We start from the raw sequence: 21,624 nt of genomic DNA, 5'->3' as shown, positions 1-21,624 counted from the left end.
TTTAGGTTATTACAGAATATTTAGCAGAGTTCCCTGTGCTATACTGTAGGTCCCTGTTGGTTGTCTATTTTAAATATAGTGCTATGTATATGTCAATCCCAAACTCCCAATTTATCCCCTGCAAACAAATAAGTTTGTTTTCTAAGTCTGTGCTTCATCTGTACAGTGAGAGTAATAGATGCTTCACCTTCCACACAAGATCCTGTGAATAAAATGAATTCAGTCAAACTTGTTGAGTGTCTACCATATGATCATGGTGAAAATTCCCGTGAATTATAAAAATCACAAGGAATTATTTTTAATTCAGTCAAACCTGAGTACGATAAAATGCAGCTCCTAAGTTTGATGACTTGTGACAGTCATACCTACCTGTGTAGTTATCACCCCAAACAAGACAGAAATATTTCCTTCATCCCAGAAAGATTCCTCCTGCCATCTCTCAGTCAATCCCTCTCCTTCCTCAAAGGCAAACGATGTTCTGATTTCTATCTCCGTGGATTGGTTTTGTCTGATCTTGGAATTCATATCAATACAGTCAGCCAGCATTACTTCCACACAACATAGCATTCATGTATCATTTAGGGAAGGTAAAATCTTTTGTACATTTTTAAATTGGTGTTGTTTCCCTTCATTGTTGATGTGTGGAAATAATTTCTATATTCTGGATACAAGTTCCTTTTCAGAGAGATGTAAGGTGAGAATTTCCTAGGCGTTTACTTATTCATTTTTCAATGGTATTACTGATTGGGAGACATTTACAATTTTGATGACATCCAATTTATCAAATTTTCTTACAAGGTCAGTGCTTTCTGTGTCCTAAAATTTTTTTTTGCTTGTTCCAAGGTCATGGAGATATTCGCCTATGTATTTTTATAAACTGATGATGGTTCCAGCTTTTATGTTTAAGTCTATGGTCCATTGTGAATTAATGTTTGTATATAGAATGAGGTAAAGGTCAAGGCTCTTTTCTTCTTTCCCCATAGAGATACCAGTTATTTCAGCGACATTTGTGAAAGGCTTTTCATTCCCTATTGAACTGACATGGTGCCTTGGTCAAATATTTATAGACTATATATATATGGGTCTATTCTTCTCCTCTCTTTTATTTTCTACTTATATGCTCGTGCAAATATCACACTGCCAAGATTACTATTGCCTTATTATAAACCAAGTCAGTGTAATTCCTCTAACTTTGTTCTTTGTTTTTCAAGATTGCTCTGACTATTGTAGATCATTTGCAATTTCATATAAATTTTGGAAACTGTTTCTCAATTTCTTTGAAAATTCCTCCTGTGATTTGGATAGACTTTATAACCTACAGAGTCTAAAACTGTATAGACTCTATAAACTCTCCAGTTTGTGGAGAACAGATATCTTAACAATGAGTTTCCCAATTCATGAACAAGGTATAGCCCTCCATTCACTGAGGTCTTTCATCTCTCCCAGTAATATCTTGTAGATTTTATAGTAGATACCTTGTACATCTTTCAAACAATTTCTCCTTTGGTATTTGATTTTTTATGCTATTGTAAGTGGTTCATTTTTTTTAAACAAAGTTCATTTTTTCATATTTCTATTACTAGTATATGGAATTACAACTGATTTTTGTATATTTACCTTGTATTCCATGGTCTTGCTAAACTCAGTTATTGATTCCAACAGGCTTTATTTGTAGATTTCAAAGGGTGATCTACATAAAATGATGCCCTCTGTCAAAACCAGTAGTTTTATTTCTTCCTTTCCAATATTTATGCCTTGTATTTTTATTTCGAGACGATTTCAGTTACAAACATCCTCATCTTGTTCCCCATCCTAGGAAAACGCCAAGTGTTTCACTATTTATTAAGAAGTTACTTGTAGCTTTCTTATAGGTGCTCTTCATCAGATTAAGAATGGTCCCTTCTAAACACAAAAGACCCCAAACAGCCAAAGCAATCTTGAGAAAGAAAAACGGAGCTGGAGGAATCAGGATCCCTGACTTCAGACTATACTACAAAGCTACAGTAATCAAGACAGTATGGTACTGGCACAAAAACAGAAATATAGATCAATGGAACAGGATAGAAAGCCCAGAGATAAACCCACACACATATGGTCACCTTATCTTTGATAAAGGAGGCAAGAATATACAATGGAGAAAAGACAGCCTCTTCAATAAGTGGTGCTGGGAAAACTGCACAGCTACATGTAAAAGAATGAAATTAGAACACTCTCCAACACCATACACAAAAATAAGCTCAAAATGGATTAGAGACCTAAATGTAAGGCCAGACACTATCAAATTCTTAGAAGAAAACATAGGCAGAACACTCTATGACATAAATCACAGCAAGATCCTTTTTGACCCACCTCCTAGAAAAATGGAAATAGAAACAAAAATAAACAAATGGGACCTATTGAAACTTAAAAGCTTTTGCACAGCAAAGGAAACCATAAACAAGACAAAAAGACAACCCTCAGAATAGGAGAAAATATTTGCAAATGAAGCAACTGACAAAGGATTAATCTCCAAAATATACAAGCAACTCATGCAGCTCAATATCAAAAAAACAAACAACCCAATCCAAAATGGGCAGAAGACCTAAATAGACATTTCTCCAGAGAAGATATACAGATTGCCAACAAACACATGAAAGGATGCTCAACATCACTAATCATTAGAGAAATGCAAATCAAAACTACAGTGAGGTATCACCTCACACCAGTCAGATGGCCATCATCAAAAAATCTACAAACAATAAATGCTGGAGAGGGTGTGGAGAAAAGGGAACCCTTTTGCACTGTTGGTGGGAATGTAAATTGATACAGCCACTATGGAGAACAATATGGAGGTTCCTTAAAAAACTAAAAATAGAACTACCATATGACCCAGCAAACCCACTACTGGGCATATACCCTGAGAAAACCATAATTCAAAAAGAGTCATCGGGGCTTCCCTGGTAGCGCAGTGGTTGAGAGTCCGCCTGCCGATGCAGGGGACGCGGGTTCGTGCCCCGGTCCGGGAGGATCCCACATGCCGTGGAGCGGCTGGGCCCGTGAGCCATGGCTGCTGGGCCTGTGCGTCTGGAGCCTGTGCTCCGCAACGGAAGAGGCCACAACAGTGAGAGGCCCAAGTACCGCAAAAAAAAAAAAAGTCATGTACCACAATGTTCATTGCAGCTCTATTTACAATAGCCAGGACATGGAAGCAACCTAAGTGTCCATCGACAGATGAATGGATAAAGAAGATGTGGCACATGGGTACAGTGGAATATTACTCAGCCATAAAAAGAAAGGAAATTGAGTTATTTGTAGTGAGGTGGATGGACCTAGAGTCTGTCATACAGAGTGAAGTAAGTCAGAAAGAGAAAAACAAATATCGTGTATTAACACATATATATGGAATCTAAAAAAAAAAAAAAGGTCATGAAGAACCTAGGGGCAGGACAGGAATAAAGACACAGACGTAGAGAATGGACTTGAGGGGAGGGGGAAGGGTAAGCTGGGACGAAGTGATAGAGTGGCATGGACATATATACACTACCAAACATAAAATAGATAGCTAGTGGGAAGCAGCCGCATAGCACAGGGAGATCAGCTCGGTGCTTTGTGACCACCTAGAGGGGTGGGATAGGGAGGGTGGGAGGGAGACGTGAGAGGGAAGAGATATGGGATATATGTATAGCTGATTCAGTTTGTTATACAGCCGAAACTAACACACAATTGTAAAGCAATTATACTCTAATAAAGATGTTAAAAAAAAGAATGGTCCTTTCTATTCTCAGTTTCTCAGGTGTTATTAATCAAGAAAGGGTATTGACGAGTGCAAAATGCTTTTTAATTGCATTTACTGAGATACGATTTTTCTCTTTTATTATGTGGTGAATGACTTTGATTGGATAAAAAGAATGAAATTCATTCTCATTAAACCTTTTCGCTGCCTGCTGTGGGTTTCATTTTTCATTTTTGTTTGAAAGGTCCAATCACAGACCAGTCTAAAAATGTATCCTGAGTTCCACCACACCATAAAAACTTATTAACACGCTTTCTCCACTGGCCTCCTTTTCTTCTAACCAATTTAAAATCTCAATTTAACACCTCTGCGCCCCTCTTCTACTTCCCAATGGCGAACCACCCACCCCTCAGGTTAAGCAGAAGGCATTAGGACGGAGCCAGGACCCCAGGGCTGGAACCACAAGTCCTCCGCACCTTTGGTTGGCCTCGGGGAGCCGCCCGGTGGCGTTGGGACGACTCCTCGGCCTCCGTCGTGGCCCCAGCCGGCCCCAGCCCCTTCCCCTAAGCGCAGGCGCTGCCCCTCCGCCAGGCCGGGGCTGACAACCTCCTCACCTGGCTCTGGTGCCGGGTGCTCCGCCGCCCGGAGGGTGCGTAAGAGCCGCCCAGGCCCGCCCCCTCCTGGCCCCGCGGCTCGCCCGGCCACCGTCCACGGCCCGCCAGCTCCCGGGACCCAGGCGCGCCGCCCCCGGCCGCAGCCTCCTCGGCCCCCGGCAAGGTGCCGGATTTTCCAGCTGCGCGCCTTTACCCCCGCGAGCGAGCCGCTCCCGGAACCCACGGGCGGCGCGCCCAGCCAGAGAAGCCAGTACCCTGAGCGCCACGAGGAGCGCGCACGCCGACCCGGAGCGCCCCCACTGAGGAGCATCCCCGGACCGGCGGGAGCCCGCCCCGAAGCGCCCGGAATCAGAAACACCCAAGACCAGGAACGCCCCCGCGGAGGAGCATCCTTAGGCTGGGAGCGGCGCGGCCCGCGGCACCCCCAGACCGGAAGCACTGCGGACCCAGAGCGTCCCCGCGGACCCAGAGCGTCCCTGCGGAGGAGCGGGAGTGGGAGGACCCGGACCGAGAGCAAACCCAGTCAAGGAGCGTCCCAGACCCAGGACACAGCCCAGGCCGCGGGGCCGGAAGCAGCGCCGCACCCGCGGCCTCGGCCAGCCGAGTTTTGCCAGACGCTTTTTCTTTCTTCAGACTTTCTGTTCTTTTTCAGCTTTCTCTGGTCGCCTTATCTCTTGCGTTACGCTTGCGGCTCCTCTCCTTTCTGGTTTCACGGTGGTAGGAAGGCAGCTTTTGCTCTTTCTCAACTGCCTCGCCATCGGGTGTCCAGGGGAACAGCCGCCCCCTCCCCAGCCTCCGGACGCCTTCTGAAGGTAAGGACAGACCTGCCTCTGCCACCTGCGGCCCCTCCCACTGCCCTCTGCTGCCGGCTGCGGACAAGGGGCGACCCAGCCTCAGGGGCAGGGGTTCTGAAAGATCCGTTAAAAATGCATGCATATACATACAGCTATTATATATAATATATATTATTTTAAATAATTAGCACATATGCATACATATGTGTGTATCCACACGAATAACTGGTGATTCAGCGTCATCAACTTTCCCTAATAGTGTAGTTTTAGTGGTTAAACGAGTCCCAGTTTTTTTCTAGAAAGGTGAGAACAGCTAAAAGAAGTGATAGTTTTCATTTATTAAGCAGTTACTTGTGTCTGACACTTTTAGATGCATCATTTTCGCTTTAGCCTCCTACAGGCCAAATGCAGTATGCTTCTTCAGAGGAGGGGAACCGAGCCCAGAGAGGTTCAGTAGTTTACCCAAGGGCATCCAGCTACTAAGTAACAGATCCCAGATTCACACCCAGATTTTCCTGATTTCAAAACCTTCGTCTGCATCCCAGGTGCCTCCAGGAGTTAGAAGCCCGGCAGCTGTACTGCGGTTAGCAGACCAACAGATGACTGGGCAGCCCCTTCAGGTACAGGCACCTGAGCTCGCTGTATTACATAACACCCATTTGGTGCGGTGCAGTGCTGGGCTCTGGGGCCCACTTTCCAAATCTGAGGGCCTTGGATGGGCCAGGAGGGGGTAAATTTGGAGGAAACTGGGTTTGTGCAGGTTCTGGGCTAGCTAGAGAGCTTCCATGCGCAGGCAGCCACTGGGCCAAACTGCTAGGACCTCAGGGAGTGTGCAGCTGGAAGTGTGGAGGGTGACCCCAACGGCAGGACCAGGGGTGGAGGCTGGGGAAGCGTAAGGGTAGCAACAGCAGACATTGTGTGACCAGGACTGCGGGATGGGAATGATTCTCCTGGCCTCCCCAAGAGAAACCTATTTTACATAAATTCTTCTTAGAGTGGAAGTGTGTGCACGCATATACACGCTTGTACGTGTGCGTGATGTCCAAGATCATTTTCTCCGCTTGGCATTTGATTGTTTTGTCATCTCAAAAGACGAATGAACAAACACTGTTTGATCGTTTCACCTGGTCTAGTCTCAGGTTCCTTGAGAGAAGGAGCTCTGAAGTGGCCTAGCAACTCTGAGTTTCTGTGCATTATTTTTTCTAGAGAACCGTCACTTTGCTCAGAATGGGGTCTATACACAGGGCAGTTGGGCAGAACGAGGAGCTCAGGAGATGACCCTTCAGATGCTCTGGAGGCATCTCTGCCTGTGTAGCCTTCGGGGCAGAGGGAGTGGTCAGCTTGGATCTGACCCTCACCCAGGGTCACACAATCTTTGGAAGAGAGCCTTTTTCCTTTAGAGAAAACTTCATGCCATCGGGTGATTTACGGAACGTTTGTGAGTTTTCTTGGGGGGTGTGTGTGTGTGTGTGTGTGTGCATGCACATACATACCTACATGTGCACACATACACGTATTTGTACGTATACATGCACGTATATTTATATCTTAATTATTAGGTATTCTTATTAATTATATGTTTAGGATATTTTAAATTTACTTTTAAGTATAGAAGTAAGTCCCCTGGATCTGTGTCTGCCTATCTTGGCTACATATTAGAATCGTCGGAGGAGTTTTACAAATCGATATGCCCAGACTCTATGCCAGACATCTAGGCGGAACCCAGGCATCAGTTGTTGTTTTTTTTAAACACCAAGCAAGGATGATTGCCCTAGACTTAACATCAGTCGTTAAAACATACTTTGCAGGATGTTATGATTTAAGAAGCAGGTCACAGGTAGAAGATTATCTTAATCTTTTAACAATGGATCAGATAATCACGTAAGACTCCAAACTGTACATATTTTATGAATTTGATGCATTCATTAATTCAGCAAATAACAAACAAGCAAACAAACATAAGATGATAGTATGTCAGTTGGTGATAAGTGCTAGGAATAAAAGAACAAAACAAAGTGGGAGAGCAAAGACAGAGAGAGGTGTGTGTATGTGCGCACGCACGTGCTTGCGTGTGTGCACTCGGTCACACGCTTGTGTGTATTCGCTCTCAAGCAGATGTTAGATTTTTCTATGTTAGATTTTCCATAGATTGCTCAGGGAGGCCCTGTACAATATAACTACAGTATCAACCAACTCTAAAGGAAAGACAGGATTTTTAACTAATGATAGAGTAGTAATTAGGAGCCATTTGGGAAAAATAAGTTAGACCCTATCTTCATACCAAACAACAAAGTTAATTGTTAAAGGGTAAAAAATTAAATGCAAAAAAACCCTATTAAGCCATAAAAATGAAGAAAATACAGGTAGGTATCTATCTGACTACTGAGGGCAAAGGAATGTTCTAAATGTAACAGTTATGGAAAAGTCACAAAAGAATGATAGGTTTGACTGCATAAATAGAAAATTGTCCATATGTTAAGACATCAGAAGAGGAATTGGAAAGGAAAACTGTGCAACAAGTTGAAAAAAAACACTAAAAATTTAAGAACTGGACAAAAAAGCATAAAAAAATGGAAATAAAATAGCTAAAAAATACATGATTAATATTTTGCCTCATTTATACCAATAGAAATGCAGATTAATAAGCCATGAGATACCATTTTACCAATTTAAATACCTACTTAGATTTAAAGAATGAGAGTGCTCAAATGCTTCTGTGGGTATAGGGGAGGGATATTGTCTTTCACTGCTGAGGGGTATGAATGATTACATTTCTGGGTGCGGCTTGGCGGTATGCATTCATCCTGTTTAAAATGTACTCTTTGACTCAGACTATACTGCCATGAAGTAGCACCAAGAAAATAATAAGAAATGTAGATGAGTAATAATAGCTTAGTGATATTTATTATTCACCAGTTACTATTTGCCGTAGTAACTCATGGAACCTTCACATCAGCTCTGGGAGATAGTATTGTTATTCCCTTTTACGGATGAAGTGATTGAGGAACAGAGATGGTAAGTGACCAGCCCAATGTTATTCAGCTGATAAAGAGTAGAATGAGGATTCAACCAGCCAGTCTGGCGCCAGAGGTCATACTCCAAAAACTGATCTGTACTGCCTTACATGAGAAGATGGTCATGGGGTTATTTTATAGTAAAATACATCTTGTAAATTATAATATATCCTCAAGAAGGAATATTGTGTGGCAATTAAAATGATAACAGAGTATTTTCTGACACAGGAAAATGCTGTTTTATTAAGTAGGAACAGCAGGATATGAGATTATTTAAAACCTTAATTATTTGAAGATATATAGAAAAAGTATAAGAGAATGCTAAAGTATTATGCATGTTGAGATTATTTTCTCCTTTTCTATTTTCATGTTATAAGTGTCCTATAATGGGAATATGTTACTTTAGAAATCAGAAAATTTTTTAAGATAAAGAAGAACAAAAGAAAGAGAAGAAGAAATTTAAAGATTATGAAAAGGCCAAAAAATGGGACCATCATCAAATATAACACTAAAAGAACCCCCAAAATTCCCATATGCAAGAAATGTAATATTTATATCCTCCTACATATATTTCGTTAATACTTACTAGGGTATCTATGACAGATTTGTCTTTTGGAAATGAGTTCCATTATTTAATATCTTAATCTTTTAAATCCATGGTAAGTACATTAAAAATTTTATATAGACACATAGAGCAGGGCAAATGTCAGCTAATTTGCATGCTGGGATCTTAACATGTTTCATATTGAAACTCAGAGTTAACTCATCAGAATGCTGAGTAATCTCGTAATAACTTTATCTCTTAGTAAACCTTGATAATTAAAAAAAATCAAACAAAAATCCCCAGCAGTGCCCTTTGCAAGGCTGTGTCGACCTAAACCAGAGGAAACAACACTTTTCATTCTACCTGAGATAAGAGGATGGAGAGAGTTAATAATAGAGTGGTGTGTGGGGGCTGGAGGACTGAGTTCAAACCATAGCCATCTTCTAAGTTGGTTATGAATAGTTGGCACTTTCCACACATACCATCCCTCTGTCTTTACATTATTGATTATCACCTCTCGGAAATTTCATCAAAGGCTTGGCGATGTTATTCATAAGGCTTGATGTGAAAGGTTTGGCAGTTTAGCCATTAAACTCCACCAAGGATTTGGGCATTAACAGTACTCTTTTTTAGTATGGCAGGGGCGGTGAGTGACAGTTGGTGAAAGAATTATTTGGGGTTGAACGGTTACCATGCACCCAGGAAGGCTTCATAAATACTTACTTCAGTACTTTTGGCACATAGACCTTCTTATCAACCCATTTTGGTCATGAGCAAACAGGCTCTGTGACTTCTAAGTAACTTGCCCGACGTTGCACAGCTTGTCGAGACTCAAGCAGGAACGCCAGTCCGGTTGTGTGGGCCCAAAATCCAAGCTCCTTCCATCGTGCTGTGCTTCCTACGCCCAGTGGGGCTAGGTGTGTGGTATACAGGGAGCATGTGTTTGTTTATGAAATAGACTTGGTGTATGAGCCCCCATGCACCCTTCCTCTACTCTCTCAACTTGTAATTAGTAGAACCAAAGATAGGTTGCAGTAGGATCAAAATTCAACACAGATTTGCATTCATTGAGTGGGTGTGGATCAGGCATCCGGATGGCAGGAAACTCCCAGATTTGTGTCTTCATTTCCTAAAATAAACACTAGGGGCATGTGAGTGTAGACACATGCACACACGTGCACACACCTTTTCCTCTTAACAAAGATTAATCAGTGCTTACTTTGTGGGAGGCGTTGATTTTAGTGATACAGTGATGAACAAAACAGACTTAGTTCCTAACTTAGTTCTGAAGAAAGAACAATATTTAAAAATTCAGCCCATAAGTGAAGATTGTGATGAACATTTTGGTGTGGTGAGGGGGAAAAAAAGCGGCTGGAACACACACACACCTACATGGGCAGACTGTCCATTCATAGGATGGTAGATTTTCTGGAAATACTGTCGTCCTCAACTTTGACTTTGGAGGTAAGATTTAGTAGACCAGACCTAAAATACAGCAAGCTCTCTTGTCTTAGAAATTTGCATTATTAGGGATTTCCCCTGGGTGCCCAAATTTATGCCTTGAAATTTTATTAATTCTACATGGCTGGAAGTTCTCAGGAAAACTGGTGACTCTATGAAGGGATATGAAAATTTGCTGGGCTGATTTTTTTAAAGTCTGTATGCCAGACGACTTTTTAAAACCTTCTGGATGAGACAGGTATGCTTTTGTTTGAAAGTCTTGGCCGAACCTGTCTTATTCTGTTTTCCAGAGAAACCATCTGAAGCAGAATCATAAACATGCATCGTAGAGAAATACCCCTGACACTTTTGGTGCTTATGTTTATAAGCACCTCAGGTAAGTAGTTATAATCAATCACAAACATACTTCATTGGTCGTCTAGAGGGAATATCGAAGTTTGGCTTATTTATGTGGAGGTGGTTACTGAAGATGTTGGATTTATTAAAATTCGTAGTTTAAAATTTTACTTTAGAAAGTTGCCAACCATTTGGTATGCCTGGAATAGAGAATAAAAGATTCATAGCGGGCTTCCCTGGTGGCGCAGTGGTTGAGAGTCCGCCTGCCGATGCAGGGGACGCGGGTTCGTGCCCCGGTACGGGAAGATCCCACATGCCGCGGAGCGGCTGGGCCCGTGAGCCATGGCCGCGGAGCCTGCGCATCCGGAGCCTGTGCTCCACAACGGGAGAGGCCACAACAGTGAGAGGCCCGCGTACCGCAAAAAAAAAAAAAAAAAAAAGTAAGGATTCAGCCCTATGAGTTTATGTACAGAGAGCAGGAAGTGAAAACTTTTATCCTGAAATACATTTGTCTGTGATAAAAATTTGCTTAGTTTCACGTTATTTGAAACTGAAGCGATCACAGCCGTCCTTGTTACTGATTTTTACAAAGTTTTAACACATTGTTTCCTCCCCAAAAGGAAGGCAAAAATTCATCTCATTATCTAGGTAGTGAAGAAAGTGAGTGGGAATACCTTACAGATCTTAAAGAAAATATTAGAGCTAGAAGGAATACATTAGAAAGAGTCTGCTCGGACCAGGAAGACAGGTAGGCTTTGTGTCCGGTGTCAGGTACCGATTTTAATTTATTAGAAGTCACTGCTTGGAGACTCTCACTGAGAAGGTTCTGAGACCTCAGCAGGTTCTCTGAAGAAGAGTTCCGTGATTGATTAACAAGGTTCTCCAAAGGCTTTGGAGAAGAAAGAAGGGGCACGATTGTTGATTTGCCTTGATCCAGTATCTGGAGGAGGGAAGACATGAGCGCATGTCCCCTACTTTGAGAATTACTAATGAAGAGATTACAGTTTGGTTATTGATACTTTCAAACAATTCAGGTCCAATATCTGGGTATATTTACTTAAGAGGATCTATGTATCGTTGAGATCCGTACAGTGCAACATTACCCAGGTGTTAAGAGACAGACCTCTTCTTGTTGATATGGAAGGACCTGTCAGAACAGGTGAGAGAGACCAAGGTGTAGGAAAGTGTGCATCACATGAAAAGGCCCCCTGCTCTAAAGGCTCCTATAGACATAGGCTGATAACCTTGCTCCCAGGTTATTATGAAAACATGCTGCAGGCTCCCAACAGCCACGCAGCCTTTGCTGTAAGGATGCTAGGGTCCCAGCTCTATGTCCTTTGAGGTGTTTGAAGAGCACCTTTTGTGAAGGGGTCTCTCTAGGCAGACTTGACAATATTTTACGTGTCAGATTCATTTAGCTGAAGTTGGATGACATCCTATTATTGCCGAAACTCAGGACAATTCCAAACCCAGACATCATTGCAGAGGCTGTAGTCTCTTGACCCTACTGGATCGCGGTGCTCCATTCTTGTAAGATGGGGAGGGTGTTCTGGGCCATCCATACCCTTTGAGCTCCACTCATTTCTCCAATCAAAAGCCATTTCAAATCAACAAAACCTGCAATGTTAAATGTAAGATTAGATCTCTGAAGCCATTAGCTGCCTGGGGAATATGAACTTTCAACTGCCAACCATGCACCCTGGAGAGTATGAATTCCAGGCTAGGTTTCTTTAAGTGATAACTGTCCCCAAAGAGGAATAAGTGCCTATGTCTGTACAAACACCGGCACAGGGGTTCATAGAAGCTTTTTTTTTTTCATTGATTTTTATTGGAGTATAGTTGATTTACAGTGTTGTGTTAGTTTCTGCTGTACAGCAAAGTGAATCAGTTATACATATACACATATTCACTCATTTTTAGATTCTGTTCCCATATAGGTCATTAGAGCACTGAGTAGAGTTCACTGTGCTATACAGTAGGTTCTTATTAGTTATCTATTTTATATATAAGAGTGTTTGTATGTCAAACCCAGTCTCCCAATTTATCCCTCCCCCCCGACCTTTCCCCTTTGGTAATCATGTTTGTTTTCTACACCTGTGACTCTATTTTTTTAAATAGGTTCATTTGTACCACATTTTTAGATTCCACATATAAGCTATATCATCCGCTATTTTTCTTTCTGTTTCTGACTTACTTCACTCAGTATGACAATTTCTAGGCCCATCCATGTCGCTGCAAATGGCATTATTTTGTTCTTTCTTATGGCTGAGTAATATTCCACTGTATATACGTACCAGGTCTTCTTTATCCATTCCTCCATCGATGGACATTTAGGTTGCTTCCGTGTCCTGGCTATTGTGAATAGTGCTGCAGTGAACATTGGGGTGCGTGTACCTTTTCGACTTACGGTTTTCTCCAGATATATGCCCAGGAGTGGGATTGCTGGATCATATGGTAGCTCTCATAGAAGCTTTTTCATGATTGACCAAAACCTCGAAATCACCCAAATGTTCAACACCAATAGAATGGATAAATAAAATAGTCAAATACTACCACAATTAGATACTACATAACTATGAAAAAGAGAACAGATCACCACTACATGCAGCAACACGATTGCCCATCATAGACGTAACGATGTACAAAAAGTCCAGACACAATAGAGCACATAATGCATGACTTCTGCACTTTGTTATATGTAGATTACATCTCTAAAACTAGAAAATAAATCAAGCTGTTAATGACCTACCATCCTTTTAGGTGTCAGTTAAAACTAACACCCACATTTACACATGCATCACACCTTCTAAGCTGAAGTCCTGAATTGTGAGATGAAGATTTAATAACAACCACCAGATGCAAGGTTGATGTTCACTAAATGTTGTGCTTCTGGGTAGGTTTGACAGCCATGTTTTCAAAGAGTGTTTTTGCCATTAGAGCCACCTCCTCTCTACCTTGTGGTTAACAACCTTGTGGTTAAAACCAGACAGTTGCTTTGAGAAATAAACCCTGACTATAGAGAAAGCATGTTCTCTGTGGCCTCAGAGAATTGCTCTGTTCAGTTTAAGAGTTCTCATTCTCAAAATACAGTCAAAGGTTGCTGCTGAAAGACACGATACAGGGAAGGTCCATTCACACTGACTTTGAACTGCTGAAAGTGAAGAAGGAGGGAAATGATGACCCTGTACAGCACAAAGGATCAGATAAATTTCTAAAGCCAGAGTATCTGGGTTAGTTGAGAGAGAAGGAAGAAGAGAGAGAGAGACAGATAGAGAGACAGAGAGAGAGACAGAGAGAGAGACAGAGAGAGAGAGAGAGAGAGAGAGAGAGAGGAGGGAGAGGGAGAGGGAGAGGGAGAGAGAGAGATCTCAGAAAGAGGAAGTGACAGATACCCAGATTTGCAGTGAGTCAATATGAATTAATTATCAGTATGAACTGTATGCATCATGTATTGAGTATCCACATGGTAACCTAGAGAGGTAATGGATTTATACACATGTGGGCGCACCTTTAACCATCCCCACGTCTGCCTGGGGAATGGTTAGGTAGAGTGGTTGAGAACAAGACCCGTGAGACTTCTGACGATACAAGTGGAAAACTCTGCGGTCTCTAGGTTTCTCTTTTTATTATCCTTGGAGATTCCTCAGCTAGGCATGTTTTGGGGTAGGTGTGGCAACGCTGTGATTTTGGTGGCTTTCCTTAAGAGGAAGCTGTAATGTGTAACATTTCTTCTAAAAGATTACAGTGAATTTATGTGTCTTCTAGCTTTGGTAGGTTAAGTTCCGGTATCTTCCTGTTTGGGAGAAGCTGTTGGAAGGTTTTTCTGTCTTCATTTATATTCTGAAAGTGCCTTAGTGTTAGAAAGACTGACCTCCTGTTTTTTAGTGTTGGAAAGATTGACCCTAAAATAAAAGAATCCACAGAAATGAGACATTGAGACTTTTCAGGATGCTACTGACCCAGCTTCTTCACCTAATGCATTAGGGAAAAAAATTTACCTTTGTTATTCTGTTTTTATATTTTTCTTTTACTTTGCTAATCTTTAGAAGAAACTTGTACCTCGCGTCTTCACATTACTGCAGTTGAAGGGGAACCTTTCTATCTGAAGTATTGTTCATCTTCATCTGAGCATGAGAATAAAACCACCACCATAAAATGGTACAAAAATGAATCGCATGGACCCCTTGAGCTGAGCTCGAGTAGTTCACCCAGAATTATTTTGCTCGATTATGTTTTGGAGTTTTGGCCAGTTCATTTGAATGACAGTGGATCTTACTCTATCCGAATGGGGTGAGTATACCTTCTCTTTGTGTTGGCGTATTTCATAGCACTCTTGGACTTTGTTCGGCAAATCAAATATACAGTCATTGGGAAGGTCAGATACTCCATCCATTTCCTTCTCCCTACTCTTCCTACAACATGAAATAAATACTTCATTCTTGAAAAATTAAATTAAATACTGCCCTGTGTTTATTTTCTTAGTAATCGTAATGAAAGGAGATGACCTTAGTATGATTTACTTTTAGGTGATCCTTGCCAAAGATAAGTGAGGATTGAATGAAATTCATTTTTAAATTCAGCTGCTTCCATTGCCTAGAGCTGCCGGTCAAAGGAAATAAATGGCGAGCGCTTCGTAGTGTTATGAGCAGGTAGTGAAGGAGGGCAGTGTCAGCTTCCTGGGTGGTAACGTCAAGCTGGGGAGATGGGTTGGTATTGGTGTAGACACATCCTAGTCCAGTTTTCAGGGGTTTGTTGAGAGCCAGGTGGCGGTACTGGTGAAAGACGTGTGTGTCAGCCAATGACAAATTTATAGCCAGGGACAGTGACAGAGGGGAACACCGAAAGGGCTTTGCACAGCCTTCTCAGGCTAACCCTAGAGTCTTCCAGGGTATTCGTAGTCAAGAATCCTAAATTCTGTGAAATGACGGCAACCCACTGAATGTGTCCATGGTTATTACTGAACTTGGTTCTCTTTATACTTTATTTTGTGAGATGGGGAAGGAGTAACTGGGACAAGAAAACTTCTATGTGATGAACCGTTAGTGAGAACATTGATGGCATAGTGTTTATCCAGTACATTTGTGATGTTGTGTCTGTACTTATGTATGTGTGTATTTTTTTTTTATTTTATTTTATTTTTTTGCAGTACGTGGGCCTCTCACTGTTGTGGCCTCTCCCGTTGCGGAGCACAGGCTCCGGACGCGCAGGCTCAGCGGCCATGGCTCACGGGCCCAGCCACTCCGCGGCATGTGGGATCTTCCCGGACCGGGGCATGAACCCGTGTCCCCTGCCTCGGCAGGCGGACTCTCAACCACTGCACCACCAGGGAAGCCCCACAGTGAAATCTTGATAGCACTCCTGTGGTTTTGCACAAAAAGGGGTCATTTTGGTTTGTTTTTATATATGGGAACTCCCAGGAGTTAGAAAGAAGTTCAGAAACTCTTGTTAACCAATGAATTTTATGTGACCTTTTAAGAGGGACGATTCCAGAAGTAGGTCACAACTGGGTCTTTTCAAACTAAGGCAGAATGTATACTCACAGTAGGGGTAGAGGAAGAAGAAGATCTCCCTAATCCTGATTGAAGAAAGACGTGATTCAAATGCACAAACTATTCTGGACAAGGCAGAAAGGACAAATTGATGGGGAGAGTCAGTCATCTACGAATGTCACTTGGAGACAGGGAGGGACAGGGGCATTAACTGTCTTTCTGATGTGAAAGGTGGAGAACACAGCCTGGAGTAGGAAGAGAAAGTGGACTCGTCAGGTGGAGGCAGGATGTCAGAGAGGCATGGAGGGGCCAGGAATAGGACAGGGAGGGTGGCGGGCTCAGAGTGCTTTGTGATAAGCTTTGAAGCGGTTGGAGGCTGATGAATAACACGAGACTAAAGCGATGGGGGGTGCAGCAGCCTTGACGGTGGTTTTGAAAATAAATGGGACCCTACACAGGAGAAGGTGGTTTTGAACACCTGAGAGCATTAAAGATAGAAACTTTTTCAAATATAGTGCAACTGGTGAACAGTATTCTGTTTCTGCACAGAGGTGTGAGTGTGTGTGTGTATGCATGTGTGTATGTGTGCATGTATGTGTGTGTACATCATTTGGGTGAGTGAGTCTTTGTAGTTTTGTGTGGGAGTCATCAATGACCAGACCCTGCTCCTGGAATCCTCCTTTAATTTTTCAGGAGGCCTCTACTAATAATCAGATGTCTCTGGAGACTGCTACTTTAATCCTACAGTGAAAATCGCATTGTCTGATCAAAGTTTTGTGAGAGTATAGTATTGTACCAAGCACTCCTGGCCTTGAGGGCCAAACTGATGTGCGTTTGCATCTTGGCCCGACTGTGTACCAGGTGTGTTACCTTGGGCGAGTTATTTAACCTTGCCTGAAGGTTAGGTTTCTCATCTAACGTAAGGAAAAGAGTCATCTCAGTGCACACACGTGGTACAATACCTGGAACTCTGTGAGTGCTAGTCTTCTGTCCATCTGATTGTAGACTCAAAAGGAGAGTTGGAAGGGCCTCTGGGGGGCGAGTACAGATGTGTCAGGCACACAGGACAACGTAACCTCGTGTAGTATTTAGTATATGTATCTCTATGTAACGTGCAGTTCAAGCACACATGAGATTGCAAACATTTTCTTTTTTAAAAGATCATTTCCACTACTGTATTTAAAATGGATAACCGACAATGACTGACTGTATAGCACAGGGCACTCTGCTCAATATTATGTAACAACCTAACCCCCCAAAAATTCAAAAAGAATTTGAAAAAAATAGATACATGTATATGTATAACTGAATCACTTTGCTGTACACCTGAAACTAACACAACATTGTTAAGCAACTATACTCCAGTATAAAATAAAAAGTTAACAAAAAGATCGTTTCCAAAAATGCTGTTAAAATTTTTTCCTCCTCTATATTCCTAACTTCTAACCAGAAGGAACAACAATGGCATCTATTCAAACTAATTTTTGCTTAGTAAGGTACTTAAAGTGCTAATATAACTACATGGAGAGCAGCCACTCCAGACACGGTTTACTCAACAGTAAGAGAAGAGGATAGGAACAAAGTGTCCTGAGAAATATAAAACGCAGTGTATATATACAGACCTTCAGAAAGCATTATAGTCCTCATGAAACCACCTCCACTCTCCCATCCTGGGTTAAGAATCTTTGAACCTGTCCATCTCTAAAGACCATTGACGTTTTAAACATTTCTGTCCTGACATCCATTATACATATGGTCTGATGTAGGTTTGTGTGTGTGAGTGTGTGTGTGTGTGTGTGTGTGTGTGTTTAGGACATCTCGGGGTTTTCTCATTTACTCCCCTACACCCCCTCCCATGGCAGTTATTAAATTTCTTGCTGCACTGAACCAAAAAGAGACAGAGCAGGATTTGGGCATCAATGAATGAATCTCTTTATACAAAAAGAAGGGAAATTTTTCACTGGATTGGTTACTAAAAGGTGGTATTTGCAAAGTCTCTGTACTAATGATAAAATATGTCTAACCCTTTATTTCCTAGAAATGATACTCATGACTGGAAATTAAATGTCATCAGAAGACCTAAACACAGCTGTTTTACTGAGAAACAAGTAATGAGTAAATCTGTGGAAGTTAAAAAATCTTTGCAGATAGCCTGTGAACATAGTTACTATCAAAAACTGGTCAACAGAACGTTATTGTATAAGGTAACGCTTTTAAAATATTTTAACTTAAAACTTGACAGAAAAGACAAAATTCCAAAGTGAGGGTCTGATGGCTGTGAAGCATTTTGGCCTTGTAACATACAAACTGGGAGTCCACACAGCTCAGGTGGCCTGTCTGAGCTCCTACACGTAACGCAGGCGTCAAGGTTCCTGCCCCGTGTTGGGCATTCAATAAATGATAACAGCTTCCTCTCCCTTCCTTAATTTTCCTTTTCTTTCAAAAAATTTAATTTTTAAGAATGCTAGTTCATTTTATTCTGCTGCATATACTTAAAATTTTAAATTCTGTTGTATATGTTTGTTCTGAATATATGCATTTACAAAATTGGAAGATGGAAAAAATGAATGATGAAGATAGCAGAGATCATTCATAATCCCACCAGCCAGAGAATGGGGTTTTTCTCCATGTAAACATCTACTTTTAAAAAGTGGTATTTTCCTTTATCCACTAAAAATTATACTGTGATGATTTCTCCACATCTTTAAACATTTTCCCAAACATGGATTCCATGTGTATACACTTGTATCTAAGCCCCTGTTATTGGACATTTGTTAATTTCCTACTTTTCACTATTATTTATAAGGCTAAAATAAATATCATTCCCATAACTCAGGAGGTGTATTATGATTTTATTCTTTAACTAAATCCCTAAAAGTAGAATAACTGGATCAAAGGCTATGAGCATGTTTATGGCTTTTGATTTAAATTATCAGGCTGCTCTCCAGGCAGCTACACCAGGTTAAAACCCTCTTTTTCTCATATCACTACCACATGGGAATGAATACTTTTAAGAACATTTAAAAATCGGAAGTGCAAAACTTCTGTAACTCTTAGTATCTTTCCCCCAGTTCTTTCCTTAATAACAAGTTAAACATTTTTATGTATTTACTACATCTTAATATTACTTCTCTTGTGAACTATTTTCTTCAGTTGATGTACCTTTTACTTGTTGAGTTGTAAGAGCTCCTTTAGACGATCCTATGGAAATTGTATATACACAAGTATGTATGCAGTCACATGTACTTGCATAATATGCATACACATACATGCACACACACAACACAAATGATATTATTTCTATAGAGGAACAAATCTGAAAGGTGTAACTCTGTCATGGAAACTTTGAAGAGCTGTGAGAGAGGGTGGTCTGAAGAGACGACCTTGAGAAAGTTCAAGCTACTGATGATGATTCCTTAGAAATGTTTGTTTGTAGCTTTTGCTTGAACACTGTTTACTTGTGATTTTTCAAGGGAAGCTCTTATCCAAAATGTTTTCCAAATATCTGTATCAGCCCTGAGTTGACTTGACTCTATTTCCTGTCACGTGTACAAATGTTTTTACAGTATATATAAATGTGTGGGGATCAGTGTACTGGGTTTTAAGAAATCCCTCTATGCAGGTATTTGAATTTAGAAAATAGACGTATTGAGAATGTTTTTAGCTAGAAAATTGAGGGGAGGGGAACAAGGAAGCTAAATCAGTAAACGATTGGAAAAAAAATAAAGATATTTTTATATGCCTTGGAATTGATATTTTAATATGCCTTAGAAAAATAAGGTGGGGTTTATAAAAATTTGGTGTATGCAGAAACAGTTCACTGATGTGAGATACACATGTGGGTGCTTCACAAGCCCATTCTAAGCATCCTCTGGGTCTATCTCCGCTTGCTACCAGCTTTGGCAGCTTTGAGAGGAGTCTGTGGGCAGTAGCTGCTCCTTGGTTGGTATTTACAGGAACAGTGTCACCTAGTGAAGGTTAGCAATTTAGTTTCCATTTTCCCCATCTCATTCTTAGATTGCTTCAGAACCTATTTATTGGTACCTGATGGCTGGATTGAAAAAGGTGGCCTTTTTGTTATTATTCATTCCTACAGCATACAGAAATTTGTGATACAGAGACATGTTTGTGTGTGCCTATACATTGGAATATTTTTCATGCATTTCTCATCAGTCCACTGTCTTCTGGTGGAGGACATCAGTGGGTATGGGTAGTCTGCTAGGTACCTGGTTCTCTGAGTAATTCTGTTCCCACCTCCACTACCCATCCCCAGGATGGGTAGTCCTGAATACATGGCATTCAGCTAAAAGCATTAAGAATTAGAATTGCTTGGAAAGTTTTGATCCAAGCGGGGATTTTTTGTTGTTGTAGTGGGTTTTTTTCCTTTCTCCTCTTCTTCCCTCTCTTTGTATGTAAAGAGAGAGATTAAAGGAAAATGAGGAAAGCAACTACAGTGCCCCCTATACTCTATTTCCCAGCATGAATTAATAATAATGATAATACCAGGAATGGGACTCTCTTTCATTGTTCCAGTAGAGGCAGTTGCAGATCACTGAGACGTTTGCTCAGAAACTGCTAGATTTTATTCTGTTTCCCTCTTTCTCTAAAGATCTTTAACTTTAAAATTTTGAATTCTTGTCCTATGATACCACTCTCACTTAAAATATTTTAACTTGCTTTTTTTAATAACAGAACTGTGAAAAGATAGAGAACAATCAAAACCCATTTTTAAAGAAGAATGCAGAGTTTAAAGATCAGGGATATTATACCTGCATGTTTTTCCTTCTTCGTAATGGCAAACTATTTAACGTCACCAAAACCTTCAATATAACAATAGTTGGAGGTAAGAGAAATCTTAGAATCGGGAAAAAACAAATGTATCGTAGTAAAATGGAATATTTTCTTTTTTTCGAAAGGCGTACGGAAAGCCTGAGGCAAACTTAGTTGGAGTCGTGACCACATCACTAGTTCAAATATAAGGGTGAAAATCATTTCGGCATCACCTGCCATGCTGAAAAATTTTGGGGGGGACAATAATGAAGGTTTATATAGGTGAACCTCTGATGCGTCAGTTCTCTTATTTGGTATTTGACTAAATTGTGGAATCTTTTGTTATTAAGCATCTGCTTGCACTCAGTAAATACTTATTGATGGGTGTCTATATTCAGTAAACTGTACTGAGTATTGGGAGGTAAGGGAAACATGGAAATACAAAATGGAGTGAATAATGTACGATTCTCAGGAATTTGATTATAGTCAGGAAAGGTTGAAGCCAAACCCGGCCTCTGTACCCCGACACCAAATTAAATCTCTGAGAGTTGTGGGTGAAGTAGAAAGAAACAGCTTTATTGCTTTGCCAGGCAAAGGGGACCACAGCGGGCTCATGCCCTCTAGACTGTGTGTCCTACCCTGGAGCGGGTCCTGAGGAGTCTTATAGCGTTCAAGGAGCAGGGCGTGGCCAGCTCGTGGACACTCCTATGATTGGCTGGTGGTGAGGTCATCGGGAGTCGGCATCATCAACCTTTTGGTTCCAACCGGTCTGGGATCTACGTGCTTACTGTAGTCGACCTAAAAAATACGCACAACCTAAAAGCTGAGAGTTATGTTTTATTCGGTGGAAATTTTTAGGATTTCAAACCTGGGAGGCAGCATCTCAAGTA

The 21,624-nt window shown here is 41.2% G+C and overlaps 1 protein-coding gene across 1 annotated transcript in view; it reads left to right on the top strand.

Annotated features, from left to right (window-relative positions):
* Positions 1-10,457: 10,457 nt before the first annotated feature.
* IL18R1 (interleukin 18 receptor 1) overlaps positions 10,458-21,624 on the top strand; it is a 31,840-nt gene continuing 20,673 nt past the window's right edge. Inside the window, exons 1-4 of the mRNA XM_060169403.1 lie at positions 10,458-10,515; positions 14,522-14,765; positions 18,003-18,168; positions 20,657-20,807. Coding sequence (XP_060025386.1) covers positions 10,458-10,515; positions 14,522-14,765; positions 18,003-18,168; positions 20,657-20,807 — 619 coding nt within the window. The remainder of the gene's footprint in view (positions 10,516-14,521; positions 14,766-18,002; positions 18,169-20,656; positions 20,808-21,624) is intronic.

The sequence above is a fragment of the Lagenorhynchus albirostris genome, chromosome 13 (genome assembly GCF_949774975.1).
Source record: "Lagenorhynchus albirostris chromosome 13, mLagAlb1.1, whole genome shotgun sequence".
Lineage (NCBI taxonomy): Eukaryota > Metazoa > Chordata > Mammalia > Artiodactyla > Delphinidae > Lagenorhynchus > Lagenorhynchus albirostris.
The sequence above is the reverse complement of the archived record's forward strand: the minus strand, read 5'-3'. Positions and strand labels throughout refer to the sequence as shown.